Source organism: Lepisosteus platostomus, chromosome 25 (genome assembly GCF_059453375.1).
Source record: "Lepisosteus platostomus isolate fLepPlt1 chromosome 25, fLepPlt1.hap1, whole genome shotgun sequence".
Lineage (NCBI taxonomy): Eukaryota > Metazoa > Chordata > Actinopteri > Semionotiformes > Lepisosteidae > Lepisosteus > Lepisosteus platostomus.
Genome location: NC_142635.1, coordinates 9,560,807 through 9,573,127, shown reverse-complemented (window position 1 = coordinate 9,573,127; position 12,321 = coordinate 9,560,807). Strand labels below are relative to the sequence as shown.

The window sequence follows — 12,321 nt, the reverse complement described above, 5'->3', positions numbered from 1 at the left end:
TATTAAATTTACAGTCATCTGTAGTCTAGGAACCCTTTACTAGAAACGCACACATCCGGGGGGAGTATTTTGAAGGACATAAAGCAGTGACGTTCAACTAGAGCGACGAAGGAGGATGTGTTTGTCGCATTAACGTGTTGACAAGTTGTCTTTAAACAGAAAAGGTGTAAGGTAAGCGTAGATTTAGACTCCACAGAATTAAATACTTGTGCCTTCTTGTAAAACGCAGTCACCAGATTAATACAACAAATCGGGTCTGACTGTGGCTTTGCGCAGCGATGGACAGCGAAGTTCAGCGCGATGGAAGGGTGCTGGACCTGATCGATGATGCCTGGAGGGAAGATCGATTGCCTTATGAAGACGTCACCATCCCGCTGGTAAACTGGATCGTTTTTAAATACACAAGATTAAATAAATCTGGAGATATCCCGGTGGGAGTTTACTCCCACCTGAACCTGATATTCTGGCGTTTTATCTGTGGATGACCGTTTAAGAGCCTCCTAGGTTTTCAAGTAAAACAGATTAAGAATGAACTAATTGCACGTTTCCTTCTGAGGTGGACCCCTCGTTTGATGTGCAAATTACATAATCCTCGCGTTACAGACGATAAGTGTAGGTAAGGAAAGAAGAGAGCTGCAGATTTAATCACTGCAGTACAGTACGACGCCAAGCGGGTTAATTATTCGGATAGTTTAAAGTAGTTTGTCGGTGGAGAACGTGGAATGTGATCTTCATTTTTTTTTCTGGTGCAGAGTGAACTTCCTGAGGCGGAACAGGACAATGGTGGGTCAACCGAGTCAGTTAAGGAGCAGGAGATGAAATGGTCAGACCTGGCTCTCCAGAGTCTTCACGAAAACACACCGAACACGGGCAGCTAGCACACTGGCCGTGCAGCTCGGAACCGTCCCGGTTGTCTTTTATCCCGGCTGGCTTTTTACCAAAAGCGAGAACAAAACAATCTTTATCAAGGGAATAGTTGGACTGTCTGTTCGCCTTGTCTTTCACTGGTCCCTTCACAACAAAAACATACTCGATGTGTTTAGAATGTTATTTTGGTTACACGATTCACGCAGTGTTCTGTGACCTGTTGGATGTGGAATAATATAGAATTGCAAGTGTTACTGGTGTGTGATGGGGGGAGTCTTCACAAGTGTTAGTTTTCATTGCTGTGATCGCTGCAGTCTCCAGACAAAGTCCTAATTGATGGGTATTTCAAAGGCCATAAATGACAAACTGACCCCAATGTAAAATGAAATTGCAACTGTGTGATGATCAATGTTTTTAAACCAACTTGCAAATTAAAGGATTGAACTATGTAAAAGTGTAGATTCCTTGGAGCCTGGCCAGATGTCTTCCAAGCTTTGTGCATTTATTGAAATTAAAGATATATACTGATGGGGGGGGGGGAAGAAACACAACACCTCCTCCTCCACACTCTGCCCCTCCCGTCTGCGTGGAACAGGCTGAAGAGTGACTCATCCGTGAAGAGAACCTGATGCCACTGCTGACGAGTCCATCGCAGCCTCTGTGTGGCCCAAGCCAGTCGGGTGTGATGTCTAGGAGGTGTGAGCAGAGGGCCTCTGACAGTTCGCTTTGTTCTAAGGCCAGCAGCATGGAGCCTCACTGTCCTGTCACTGTGGTGGGCATTGTGTCTGCCGGCAGGTTCAGCAGCAGTACGGGTGGCAGATCTGAAACGATCTCTCAGATGACCAGTCTGATGTGTTGACCGTGCTCTGGTGTGGTCACTCAAGGACAACAGCTATCCTATTGTAAAAATAGTGCTGTATAATGAAACACCGGAATAACAATTTCCACTAGTACAATTAAATTGCACACACACGTTGTGACTTTTTCCCATTGTTTTAATTTTTTGTCCATTCTTAATATTGTTTATCCAGATTACACTAGTACAGATTTTTAGAAGAGAACGTCAGTATTGTTGCCACACTGGCTGTTGAACAGATTCATAAATAGTTTTACAATGCAGTGTCCCTTTTTCAAATGGAAACCCCAATGTTTTAATACAAAAAGATCAGGGTGGCACTGGTTCTATTTTTAACAGTACATGAACTCTGCACTACAAGATACGACGACTCCAGCTACTGGTTGATGGAACAATTGCGCTGGCATATATGGACCAGTGTGGAAGAGAGATGTTCCTTTCCTAGCAAAAGTCTTTAGAATTTACAATGCAATCACTGTTTATAGGGAAATCAGTCTGTAATCCAACAAAGGCATAAGTCATTTTAACTTTGAACTACACCATGTGTCCTTTATATTAAAAATAACTGATTATATTTCAGATTTGTTAGAAAATACAGGTTCTCTGTTAAAAAATATGCTAGTTTTTGCAACAATGGCAAATAAATTAGCGATTGGCAACTAACACTCAGAAGATCTGCTTCTCCCTTCTAGCAAATTAGACATACTATGGTTTTGAAATGAAACATTTCTAACATAATACTATCGAGCTATTTGTATCTCTTCCTAAGTGCCAGTAATTTATATTCTAAATGGATTAAGACACTTTTTGCTTGCTCATTTTCAGTTATTGTTGAATGCAAAATAATGTAACTTCAAATACTTGGGAGTAATATACTGGAAACAGTTTTGATGTTGCAGCCAGGTGAAACTAACCATTCTGAAATAATGTACAACACAAATTTTACATTCAGGATTATTTGCTTTGCAGACACCTTTAAATAGGTAAGGTGACTGATAGTTGGCCACTACTGCATGATCTTAAACATTTGCATTAAACTAAATGCATCGATCCCTTTTCATTTCTGAAACTGTGCGGACGTCCCAGTCAGTTTCTGGACCAAAACGTTACTGTTCCATGTATGGTGATGACAGCTAATTGAACAGTTTTCCTTTAACTTTCATGTCCCATATCTGTCATTAAATCAATCCAAAATGGGCTGTTGTACTCGGCACTGTGCAATTTGTTATGTAATGCATACCGACAGAAGCAAAGACGTTCGAATACATCTCTTTATCTGTAAATATGAAAAAAAAACGGAACTTAAATTATATACTGTCAGAGTACATGACAGCAGGTAAGCAGCAACATAAAGATCCAGGTGCCAGTGGACATTGAAGTTGAGGGTCTTTAAGACCACAGAAGATCTTTACAGAGTGATGTACAAATCTGATGCCAGCATTCAGGTCAGGGAACCATGTTGAAACCATGGGCTCATTTAAGTAGTAGACTTCTTATTCCATTAAACTACAAGGAACCAAATAAGGCAGGTGGGTCAGTTAGCTTCTTCTCAAGAATAGCCTTAAGTTCTCAAGTACTTTTGTTCACATTGAAAATAAAATCTTCCTTAGTTTTTACTGCTCTTTTTTTTCCTCCCTCATTATATATTTCTATACATAGGAATTCAGACTAATCCATTTTTTTAATCAAGTGCCACTATACAATCACTGTATTGTTCATTGTCTGCTAGTCTAAGGTAATCTGAATTTGAAAAAGTAACACTGCATTCTTCCAACAAAATGCTTCAACAGTAAATATAAAAACAGCATAAATAAAATTTTAATTCACCGCAAATCAAGAACATTAAATTTCTTCATTTATGTATTAATATCCCACAATACAAGTTTTTAATATTTTCCAGTACATGAAACGAGATGTTTTCACATTGAGTACAGGACTATGTGGGTGTTTAGCCAGTCTCACCCTATTTTAGGGAACAAATAGTCTTAAATGTGGGTTGGGGGTGGGTTGCTTCCAAATTGTATAATGCCAAGGGATGCTTTCTGCTAGTCAGCAGACATCTTTATCTGATAACAGCAAAATTTAGAGGACTTCACATACATAAGACACACACACACAAATGTTATGTAGAATATTAAAATTTAATTATGATCCTCTGCCGTAAAGTGTTACCATTTTGTAGGTAGTGGCAAATGGTCAGGCTTATTATGCAAATGAAAATATAAGGGTGAAAACATAAAATCAAAATGTTAAAGCCAGTAAACACCTACCCCCCCAAAAAAAATGCACATTACATACAGAAGCAATAACTTACAACTATGTTAACACAGCAAGGAATGCACTCACTGCCTTTTTTAAGGGGCAGCGACTTAATGGATATTAATAAAAAGAAATTGTGAGTTTTTCCCCCAAAAGGGAAAGCTAAAGAAAAGCAGAAAAAATAAGCTTAAAAATCATTTTGATAAACTATTATTTTAAGCCACAAGACCATCCACATACCTTACCTGGAGTCACAAGCATAACTTACACAAATATGTGGCTTGACTGTTTTGAAAAAAGACTGCATCTGACATGAATTAGAAACTCTTGTGATGTGATGAGCTCTCTTGAATTTTCACAGTGACGTACGAGCTGTATTCTAGATCATTGTGCATTGTCACTGGAATGCACAGAAGGATATAGGATATAGGAAATGAGAAGGGTTATATTAGCGCTCCTAGCATTCACAATTACACAAAAGATTTTTAACCCTAAATCATCAAAGTCAATTTAGGAAAACCACAAGATCAATTCACTCATTAAGAGATCTTGGATGAGGAAACCAAAACCAGATGATACTGGACTGGGGCCAAGTTCATGCAAAAAAAACAAGGATTTTAGGCTTTAGGGTCTAGTGCTACTGCTACTATAATGGCCACCAACATATCAAAAGTGAGAAATTACATACTGTTTTAGATGCAGATGCATGGTATACATTTTTATGACAGCACCTTCACAAGTGAAGAATAGTAAAATAAATGCACTTAAAAAAGTAACAAATGGCAGCCTTCCTTGTTAATAAATTGGGTTTACTTGTATCAACACAATATAGCCAACTGATCAGAAATGGATCAAAAGAACACACTACATTGTGATTTCAATCATCAATACGACTAATAATATTAATGCCAAAAATATTGTAAGTTAGGCTTTGCAACGCCCTTTCTATTTCCTTTTCTTATTCAACTAAATCAACCTCCTAACATTTGGTCCCTCTTGTTTAAAATGGTTTTGTAGTACGCTCCCATAAACATTTCAGTTTATCTGTGGTCTTTTGCCAAGCCCACAGAAAACAATGCACCAAGAACATGAAAGACTGTTTAACACATTGTGTCAAAACAGACCTTCCAGCAAGTGAAGGATTGCTGGCTTTCTTAAGCATCTTGCATCCTCTTTTTAAAGAACTAGCTTTGAAATGGCAGATATCTTAACTGTAGGCCCCCAACCCAGTGTGATGAAAGATTTAAAGACTGTCCTCCTTAAATACACCCCTTGGTCCTGTACACTGTAAAGGAGGGAGGTCACAATGAGTTATACAGATTACCTCCCTGAACACGTTGTAACATCCAGATGGTACACAATGGAAAGCAAGGTGGTACAAGGAACTGGTCTGTAATACAGACTGGACATGCATTTCTAAAATGCAAACCTTTTTTTCTCCCCCCACCCTCCCCCTTTTCTTAAAAAAGAAACAAACAAAACAACAGAAAAAACAAAAACCCCTTTAGCCAGTAGTTTGTTGTTTGCTCCCCCCTGTAAACTATACATAAACACCCCATTTTTTAGTAAGTCACAGCTGTGTGGCATTATAGACAACGGAAGAAACTATGGTACATTCGATTCATTATAAAGTCTTTTGCATTTTTTTGGTGCTTTTTCCCCATTTCTTTAAAAAATACAAAAAGAAAAACGAACAGGTGACAGTCCACTGTCCTGCAGAGGCTGCTGATTTTTAATCTTTAAATTTCACCTAGTTTTATTTGTTAACTACCAGTTTCTTTAGGTCTTAAACTCCCTGCGTAGATCTCTTACTCGGCATGGATCTCTGCTTCGGGCCTCTGCAGGGACAACTCTGTCTGAATGAAGGCGCCCTGCCCCAGGGCGGTAGAGTATGTCCTGCTATTGTGGGAGGGTGCAAAACTAGGAGGGGGAAAGCTGCCAGGACCCACCACGAGGGTGCTGCCCCCTCGGGTGGGCACAGCAGCTGGCTGTGTTTGGGGCTGAGGTAAAGGATGATAGTCATCCAAGTTATCGTACTGGGACAGCACGGTCATGGTGCTGTGCCGCTTGCCGTGTGGCTGGTAAGTGTATGACACTCCATGGTCCCTATCTACGTTGTCCTGGAGATGAGGAGCAGGGTTGGGGGGGTGATGGTAGTGCGGATGAGACCCTCGGAGGCTGTGAGAGCGCTCGGGCTTGGAAGGGGCCACAGGTTTCACAGGGACCACCTGTGGATCTTCCTCTGGGTAGCCGCCAGTGGTTTTGATCCTCACCATGTGCCTGTCTTGCTCAGGCCGCTCGTAGCGGGACTGGTAGCTTCTGGCCTCCGGGTGCTCCTGCCAGTGCCTACTGCTGTTGCTGCTACCGCCGCCGCCCATTTGGTCGTATTCCCCTTGCCCATTCTTGGGATCTGGGCGATTCAACTCTTGCTGCTGCTGCTGCTGCTGCTGCTGGGGAAGACTGCGCTGTGGTGGCTGTGGCTGATGTGGATGGTGCTGCAAGGTCTGGACATTCCTGGGCCCGCTCTGCTTCTGCGGGACAGCCGTCTTGTCACTCAGTCCGTTGCCCTGGTAGTGCTTTTCGAGCTCCACACACGAGAGGACCTCGTTGTCGGAGAGAGGGTGCCGCAGGGAGTGCTGCGTCGCCATTGGCCCGCTGTACCGGCTGTCCTTCGCCTCTGCAGCCATCAGCACGGCTTTTCCGGGGTCTGACTTGCTTCGGAGGTGCAGGATCTCCACACCCCCCAGATCCCCTTGCAGGACCGGGCCCACGTTATCGTACTGCGACATCACCGGCGCCTTGGCCTTCTGCCGCGCTCTGCTCTCGCGCCGAATGGAGTGCATGCGAAGCTTTTCGGCTTCCTCTAGGTCCCAGGCCAGATAGACGGGCCCTCCCTTGACATCAGGAGACGGGGGCATGTCGCGACTTACAAAGCTGTGCTCTTTTCCTGGCGGCACAATATGCCTCGACAGGTAGTGGTAGCCCGATTTTCCACCCACCCTGCCTAAGTGCGGGGCCAGGTCACGGCTGGTGAGGGAGTGAAAGTGCCGCAGCCGAATGGTGCCGTAAGGGTCCACATCATAATAGGGAGCATCCAGAGGGTTAGCACCCGAATACGGGCTGTAGCGATAGTGCACCCGCCCATTCTCGAAATAGGGCTGCAGCTGGGTGACGTGGTAGTCTGACTGCGACGTCTGTGTGTAGGGTTTGTACTGGTAGACCGGGCGCTGGTAATAGAAAAGTTCGTCATCCGGGGGGACCTCGGTCCGGGAGATGGGCACCGAGCGGACAGCCGTCGGTGGCGCGTGGAGAGAGTGAACTCTACGGATCGTCGGGTACGCCGCCGCCCCATCGCCGGGAGAGTAACCCAGCCCGCGATGGCCCGAGGGTCCTGCTGCGGGGCTGTATTCTGCCCTGTGCGGAACCCGGGACTTGATGGACTGATGGAAGGACTTGGGACCCAGAGTGCTGTAGCGACCATCCGCCCGAGCGCTGTAGAGGACCTGGGGCTCCGGCTTGGAAGGGTAGGATAAGTGCGGCGGCACGCTCTCCGGCCGGTAGTGATACGGCGCGGAGGGCTGGCCGGTGGCGGCAGCGGCGGCGGCGCGGTGATGGTAATAACCTTCCCCGACAGGCTCTGGGGCGGCCTCCGGTTTCGAGTGGTAGAGATAGACCTGCTGGAGGGCAGACGATTTCCGGGGGGGGGGCGGCGGCTGCGGCAAGGCTTCCTCCACCGAGGCCGGCATGGAGGCCTCCGTCAGGATGGTGTGAAAGTTGGAGGCGTTGGCGGCTTCGGTGCCGGAGAGGGCGGCGGCGGCCAGCCTGCTCTCGATGGAGCGCACGGGCGGGGCGGGCGGGGCGGGGCCACAGGAGTGATACAGAGGAAGGGACTCTGCCCGAGGGTGAGGGGCGGGGGGCTTGGCCGTCTCCCGAGACTTCTCCGCGGGGTGGGGGGGCCCGGGCGGGGCAGGGACTGAGCGGGCAGCCGGAGGGGTGGAGTGGGGCTGTGTCGCCTGGGCCGGGAGGTCAGCATGCTTTAGCTGAGGCTGAGGAGGAATCCCTCCTGCTGTCTGCATCTAGGAAGCAAAAGAAAACAAGACATGTTACGTACGCCGAGTCCCGTTTAAGAAAGCAGGTTGGTTTCTACACTTGACCAATGTGAGTGAAGGTGAGGTGAGGCCAATTCAGATGCTGACATGGTATGAAGATTTGAAAGATTTATGCATCTAAAAGACAGGGGTGGGTATTCTGTTCTAACAAAACTGATGCTTTAATCAGATTAAAGCAGATGCTTTAACCTTTAATCTGATGCTTTAAAGGGAATGTTTTATTTATTGTGATATATCTGCATTACTTCAGTTTCAGAAATGCCATCAGGAGGAAGAAACAAGCAGAGTACCCAACGAGCCGCAGTTTACAAAGGCACTTTGAAGATTGGAATTCAATTGGCATTTCCATTTCTGTTCACCTTAGAAAGTTTCGGCCGGCAAGGGAATAAACCTAAAAAGAAAACGTGCAACGACCCACTATCGGTTTGAAAAGTTTGTTTCAGTCATCGGGGAAAAAAAACAAACAATCAAAGGTTTCTCTTATAAAGGCATCGACAAAGGCACTGCGGGTTCATGCCTGGATCAGGTCACCAGCCGACTGGAGCTGCAGCAGGAGGGCAGAACCAGCACCTCCCAGGTGCTTACTGAGGGACACACCTTCCCTCCAAGTGGCACCGAACCTCCGGCACGAGGCTGTGGTGCCTGGGACATGCTAAGGTTGGAAGGTTGGCAGGTCACTTCCTCATTCTCCCAGGTGTGGTTGTGTGGTTTGTAGCTGCGATCCAAGACGTGAAAAGCCCCCAACTGGCAAGTCCCAAATTGCGCGTGTATAGAAAGGAACAAAGCGTCTTTAGCTTCCTTCCTATTCTGCAATGTTTTCATAACCTTCTGCCCTCCAACACCTCTGATTTAGCCGCGTTGGTGTTAATGGACAAATCTCCATATTACAAGTGCTGTCCTCCATTACCTGCGGTGACAACGTGGGAACTTCCTTGACGGCAGAGCCCGTGGTGGGGGCTGGGCTGCTGGTTCCCGGCACTTGGCCCATCGCAGGCTGCGGTCTCTCGGGGCTCCTGTGCGAGGGTGCCGCGGTGGCAGGGGGGCCGGGGGGCGCGGCAGGCTGGCTGGGCGTCGTCAAGACGGCGGCTGTGACACCGTCACGGCCTTGGCTGGCAGGGGACACGCTAGGCAGGTCGGCGCCGTGGGCAGTGCCAGAGCTCACGCCGGGGGCCGCGGCCTGGCTCTCCGTGGGCGTGCCGGCGAGGGCGGAAGAGGAGGCTGGCGCTGGAGGCGCGGCCCTCTCCGGCGGGTCGGCGGCAGCGTGGGACTGAAGGGGCGGCGGGGGAGGCCACTCGATGATGTCCAGTGGTTCCGGCACCCTGGGAGGGGAGGTGGGTGTCGGGGGCTCAGAGGGCCTCCTCTGGGACTGTATGGAGGCCTGCTGCGCAGACTCGGCCAGGGCCAGGGCAAGCATGCGGGCAGCGTTCTTCGGAGGGGGAGGGGGGGGGAGGAGGGTGACCGCGCTGACGGGGGCGGGGCCCTGCGGAGAGTCCAGAGCTACGGCTCCTGGAGGAGGACAAAACAGAGGGGGCTGAAGGTCAGGAGAGTGAAGGAAAGGCAAGCTGGTCTTCCAGAAAGGAGAGGCGACGGGGAAAAAAAAAAAGAGCGCTTGGGTCTCGGTCTCGTTCATTTCCTAAAGAAGGGGTTCTGAAATCCCAACAGCCTGCCTAAGAAGAAATACCAGAAAAGGCCAAACATACGGTAAAGGGTGAAAAACAACATGAACTGTGGATATTTTAAAACAGGAAGAAATATAATGAACTTCAGTTATTAAACAGTTTGTAAAAAAGCTTACAATCACAGCCTTTACTTGTGTAAGAGTATAAAAAAACAAGAGGACAAGCAGAAACTAATTCCATACCAAAAAGTCTAAAACAAAAATGGCTGAAGAGCTTTATTTGGGTTATTTCTTTTTACTTTTCATTGTGGAGTTAACCTCTTGTGGTTCCTTTGCTGTTCTCAGGCTGGCACGGTTCCTTGCTCTGAAATCTAAAAGCTTGCAGGCACGGGGCACTAGGGAGGACTGCAGTACAGTCCGTGAAAGGACACGCATTGTAAATAAGATTTGATTTGAAAAGATCCAAAGAGTTGAAAAATTCCAACACCCGTGTTAAAATACATCCATGTTTCATTATTGAATATTATTTAAATTTTGGAAGAGCATTTCAGATAACAGTGAAGTGAGTTTGGTTCTAACTGAGGAAATCCTGAGAGGCTGCAACTGAATCTACCTTTGACTCATCACACAGCTCGACTGACTAATGATTAAAGATGAACCAAATGATTTAGCAGAGTAATTTCCAAATTGTAACCAGCTGGCTGAGCTCATTCCTTCACCCTGGACTCCTGTGGGAATAATGCATGCTTTTAACCACCCACCTCCAGACAAGAAAGGACATGAAATTCGAATTTGCCATTAAATCTGCAAGAAATGGGCTATAATAAAAATAGGCGAACAAGACTAATTTATTTTATTAATTTCCTGAGCTTAGAAAGCAAGCACTGCTGTTCCAAAATGCCTTTGACTACATGTTCCCTGCCCCTAATTCTTACCACAGCTTCATTGTTGTCAATTACACTGCACTCTTTTCATGAATATTAATCTTATTTCTTTGTCTGTTCTGTCGACATCACTTTCCTGGTGACACGAGCATGAATCACAAAAATGCACCATTTCCAATGTAACTGAATTTTTCTTCAATGTATTTTTTGCTTTCTTAAGTTACAAGCTGCGTGAAATTCAGAAAAGAAAGTATTTTCCACCACGCATGATCAATATCAGCCCTGATTTTGGACTTCTGCAGGTCCTGTGGCTTTGAGGAAATTTATGTCTTTTAAGACGTTCAATACACTGGGTCTGAACTTTAAAAAAGCTCCTCAAACATTTTAGTTATGAGACAACTGCCTGCTTTCAGTAGAATAAAATGCCTTGTGTCATAGTGTGCTTGCTTGTGATTGCATGAAGCTCTTTCCAGAATTATTTACTGCATCTGTGTTTGGAGAAAATTGTTTAAATAGCTGTAATATAAATACTTTTAATCTAAATGATCAACATAAAAAAGTACCGTGTTGAAGACCACTTTAAAACTGGAGTAAAAAGTTAAAAATTTAGAAAACTGAAACAGTCCGTAATTTTGATGCACTTGCGAACTGTTTCCATCAAGCTGGACATGGAGTCTTCACTCTGCACCACGAAGTGTAATATTTAGAAAACCCTCAGAATAGTTTTTCACGGGTCGAGTTGACGCAGTTGCCATCACTCTCTTCGTTCAACAACTCACCACCAGAGGGCGGCATAGTCCACCAGTACTCCACACTCCCAATTCATTTCATAGCTCTACGCCCCCCCCCAGAAAACCCCCCACTGACCTGGCTGGGCGTGACCGCAGGTGGCCGGCTTGGCCTGCTCGGGTCGGTCCGTGATGGCCGAGCTCCGGGCCTCTGAGGCACAAGGGGCGGAGAGCTTGCTGGGGACGTCCGGCTGGCAGCCCCCCGCGGGACGCGGCTCGCCGCTCTTCAGCGGCATGGGGGGCGGGGAGGAGCGGCCCGGACCCTGCGAGATGGGGGGCGGGGAGGGGGGGAGCCCCCCGATGATTTCGGAGACCCGGCTGGGCACTGAGATGGCCACGGGCTCAGAAATCGTCAGCGGCGGGGGCGGCTTGGCGCACCTGCGACCGATTTTGGGGGAGAGGGCGTGCGCCACCTTTTCGGCAAAGGTGGAGGGAGGGGAGGAGGAGGAGGAGGTGGGGGGGTATTTCTTGCCCCCCGCCCTGTCCTCCAGCGCTGGGCTGAGGTCCGGCGAGAGGAACGGGCTTGTGAATTTCTCTGGGGAAGGCGACATGGGCTCTGATCCACTGGCGCTGCCAGGGCTCCTCCCCAGTCCCGCCACATCCCCCACCTCCGGTGAGGGGAGGACAGGCTGCGGGGGGCTGCACTGGAAGGACATGGGGTCAAAGTCCAGGGTGGCCATGCCGATGTCCGGGGGGCTCAGGTCCACGTCCTCGGTGGAGCGCGGCGGAGAGATGAGAGCCGGGACCCGGACGGGCCCCTCGTCCCCGTCGCTGTCCTCCTGGGGGACATTGTCGTAGGAGTTGCAGTGGTGCCGGCTATCCAGCAGGTCTCCGTTGAAGGACGTGGAGAGAGCGTCGCTGCTGGACCTCGGCCTGCGGGGCCTGTAGACCTTCGCCTCTCCTGGGTGGGGGGGACAGAAGCGTTTTGCCCTTTACAAGA

The 12,321-nt window shown here is 47.7% G+C and overlaps 2 protein-coding genes and 1 long non-coding RNA gene across 10 annotated transcripts in view; 2 read left to right on the top strand and 1 right to left on the bottom strand.

Annotated features, from left to right (window-relative positions):
- The window catches only part of LOC148641048 (uncharacterized), a 637,701-nt gene that overhangs the window by 76,422 nt on the left and 548,958 nt on the right, over positions 1 to 12,321 (top strand). The gene's annotated exons all lie outside the window — the stretch shown is intronic.
- On the top strand, positions 55 to 1,321 carry anapc13 (anaphase promoting complex subunit 13). Of its 2 annotated transcripts, XM_088619738.1 has the most exons (3): positions 55 to 171; positions 277 to 377; positions 753 to 1,321. In XM_088619738.1, the coding sequence occupies exons 2-3, from the start codon at positions 279 to 281 to the stop codon at positions 876 to 878; spliced, it is 225 nt and encodes a 74-aa protein (XP_088475864.1). In that variant the 5' UTR covers positions 55 to 171; positions 277 to 278; the 3' UTR covers positions 879 to 1,321. The 2 variants fall into 2 exon arrangements, with proteins under 2 accessions (XP_088475864.1, XP_088475862.1); XM_088619736.1 differs by having other exon boundaries at positions 92 to 377.
- Positions 1,842 to 12,321, bottom strand: part of arhgap32b (Rho GTPase activating protein 32b) — a 161,163-nt gene continuing 150,683 nt past the window's right edge. For all 6 annotated transcript variants that reach the window (XM_088619725.1, XM_088619727.1, XM_088619728.1 and 3 more), the window contains 3 exons: positions 11,461 to 12,282; positions 8,999 to 9,597; positions 1,842 to 8,058 (listed from right to left, as the gene is read on the bottom strand). In XM_088619725.1, coding sequence (XP_088475851.1) covers positions 5,791 to 8,058; positions 8,999 to 9,597; positions 11,461 to 12,282 — 3,689 coding nt within the window. In that variant the 3' untranslated portion in view covers positions 1,842 to 5,790. The remainder of the gene's footprint in view (positions 8,059 to 8,998; positions 9,598 to 11,460; positions 12,283 to 12,321) is intronic.

Coding starts and splice junctions, on each gene's coding strand:
- anapc13 (XM_088619738.1), top strand. CDS start 279: ATGGACAGCGAAGTTCAGCGCGATGGAAGGGTGCTGGACCTGATCGAT. Junction 378..752: donor AAGACGTCACCATCCCGCTG/GTAAACTGGATC, acceptor TTTCTGGTGCAG/AGTGAACTTCCTGAGGCGGA.